At 35.5% G+C, this 2,747-nt stretch overlaps 1 protein-coding gene across 1 annotated transcript in view; it reads left to right on the forward strand.

Moving 5' to 3' along the window:
- Positions 1-250: 250 nt before the first annotated feature.
- The window catches only part of LOC111384000 (MAP3K epsilon protein kinase 1-like), a 20,083-nt gene continuing 17,586 nt past the window's right edge, over positions 251-2,747 (forward strand). Inside the window, exons 1-7 of the mRNA XM_023008198.1 lie at positions 251-453; positions 545-679; positions 799-819; positions 1,511-1,584; positions 1,684-1,774; positions 1,862-1,945; positions 2,277-2,387. Coding sequence (XP_022863966.1) covers positions 394-453; positions 545-679; positions 799-819; positions 1,511-1,584; positions 1,684-1,774; positions 1,862-1,945; positions 2,277-2,387 — 576 coding nt within the window. The 5' untranslated portion in view covers positions 251-393. The remainder of the gene's footprint in view (positions 454-544; positions 680-798; positions 820-1,510; positions 1,585-1,683; positions 1,775-1,861; positions 1,946-2,276; positions 2,388-2,747) is intronic.

Below are 2,747 nucleotides of genomic sequence, written 5' to 3' on the forward strand. Positions count from 1 at the left end.
TTAAAATTAAAATCCATTAAAATTCCAAACCTGGACAATCTTTACAGTGTAAAATGAAGTTTAGCCAGCGTTTGACCTTCATTAAATTAAATTTCATTTTTCTCTCTCCAATTTTCATTCATACAATCTTCTATAAAATAATATTATACATAAATAAAAAAAATTTCCTTATTTATCAACCATTTATTTTCCAAAAAATACTATACCACCCATTATAATATAATGGAAATAAGAGGGGGCCGAACGGGAGCTTACTCGAGTGACGCAGCGTTTGTAACCGTCTTCGTACAAATCTTGGCCATCTCCTTGGATCCTTGGAGCGTCAGGGACTCGACGCTTAAACGTCTGATCAGCTCAGAATTTAGGGTTTGTTCATCCTGGGAATGAAGAAAAATGTCTCGCCAAATGACGACCTCCGCTTTTCACAACTCCAAAACCCTCGACAATAAATATGTATGTACATTTTCTCTATCTTTTCTGTTTCTCTATTCACAATTGTATACTCTAATTTGGTTGATTTTTCCCAAAATAAAAAAAATTATAGATGCTTGGAGATGAGATAGGGAAAGGTGCTTATGGAAGAGTATACAAGGGTTTGGATTTGCAAAATGGGGACTTTGTTGCAATCAAGCAAGTCTCTCTCTCGAACATTGCTCAGGAGGACTTAAACACTATTATGGTTTCTCATTTTTCTTCTTTTTAGTATTTTCCCGACATTTTTTTTTACCTCGACTGAATCTGCTTCTTTTCCTTTTGAATAATGCTGTTGTCGGTCACTTGAATGCTTGAACTTGGCAGCAAGAGATTGATTTGCTCAAGGTAAGATCCTGCTACCATAGATTTGTGCATATACACACTAGCACGCACACATATTTTATTAGGGTCTCCCACTATGTCGAATTTGAATACTCTGCATCCCTTGATTGCTTAATTTCTTGTCCCTGCATCACTCTTCGAGTAAAGGAAATAAAGTACCATATCTTATATACTCCTATTTCCCTGAAGGTTAGGGCAGACAAAACTGCATCCCTACCCAGTTCAAGCCTGAGAGCCCTCTATTTGACCATGGATGGCTATGCTCTCAATAGTTTTAGTTCAAGAACTTAAAAAACACACTCCCCCGTGCGCGCGTGCGCACACTTTTTAATCGAGTGCCTGGCTAATGGAAAGAGCTGCTTGTATCATTGATTGTGATGATGCATATTTTTGGTTGAATTTTTCAAATTCATACTGCTGCAAAACTTTGATATATTTATGTGGTTTAATTGCTCTTCTTCTTTCCAAATTGGTCCTTTCTCTAGAAGTCTCATGATTGTTCTGGAGATCGAATTTATGCTCGTTGCACTAAATTTTGTCACACTTTTTATCTTATGTTTCGTACCTACCATTATGAGCCATCGATACGTTTTTACTACTTCCCTTGTCTTTTCTACAAAAATTTGACGCTTGGAGTTCTATTCTGTTTTGGCTTCCACTGTTCTCTCACTGGATGGTTCTCTTTCTCTTGCAGAATTTAAATCACAAAAATATTGTGAAATATCTTGGATCTTTGAAGACAAAGACTCATCTTCATATAATTCTTGAGTGAGTCAAGCTTTCACGATATTCTGTATTTTTTTAACTTATTTACTTGGTACAGCGATCTCAAGAACTTCTTTAAAGTTTTCTCACTTTGTTTTAAAGGTACGTGGAGAATGGGTCACTAGCTAATATTATCAAGCCAAATAAATTTGGCCCTTTTCCGGAGTCCTTGGTGGCCGTATACATAGCTCAGGTCTCAGTAAAAATATTGCATTGTTCAGTACCTATTTTATGTCCGCTTGCATTGTTTTTAAATATTCAGCAATATACTTGTTGTCAGGTACTTGAAGGTCTGGTGTATCTACACGAACAAGGTGTTATTCATCGAGATATCAAAGGGGCAAATATTTTGACTACAAAAGAAGTATGTTATCATAATTCTGTTTTGTGTGTTTTTCTGCGGTCTTGCCTCATTTTGTGCCAAGGTTATTTTCTACTATGATTTGCTTTTTGTTTCCTTTTTTTTTTTTTTTAATTTCATTTTAGTTAAAAATATTATCATGATTTACTTCTGCAGTTGATATGAGGATAACTGTAATTTTTTTTTATTTAACTCTGATCTTATCTTGCATCAGTTGGTTTGGATTGTTAACATTCTCAATATTTCTGTCTGCTTGAATTTGCTTCTGTATTTTTGTAGGAAAAAAAATTTAAGATTGCTAAACATGGCACCCTGAACTAACGTAGACTTTCAGGGACTTGTGAAACTTGCAGATTTCGGGGTTGCAACAAAACTAACTGAGGCAGATGTGAATACACATTCAGTTGTTGGAACACCGTACTGGATGGCCCCTGAGGTATTGCTTTGATATCTATTGTTGGCCTTAGAACCGATAGTTGTTTCATGAATTTGGTAATTTAGTGTTTTTGATTGTTATTGGGTAGCACAAAGACTTTACTCACATGTTTTTGTGAGGGGTGAGGTACACTGTTGGCAAGTATAATTTGCAAGACCTTGCCATCAAGTATATACAAGCTGAGTTTTTAGTCTATGATCGAGGTTACAACTGAAACCATGTTGCCCAATTGTACGCTTTTGTAAGTCATTATTGACTGGACAATTTATGAACTTAGGGAAGTTAGGACATAGTATTTGCAATGTCCAATTAATTCAAGACCTATTTGTTGTTTGAAAGAATGGTTGGATGATATTTGCTATTTTCATT

Source organism: Olea europaea, unplaced genomic scaffold, assembly GCF_002742605.1.
Source record: "Olea europaea var. sylvestris unplaced genomic scaffold, O_europaea_v1 scaffold2804, whole genome shotgun sequence".
Taxonomy (NCBI): Eukaryota; Viridiplantae; Streptophyta; class Magnoliopsida; order Lamiales; family Oleaceae; genus Olea; species Olea europaea.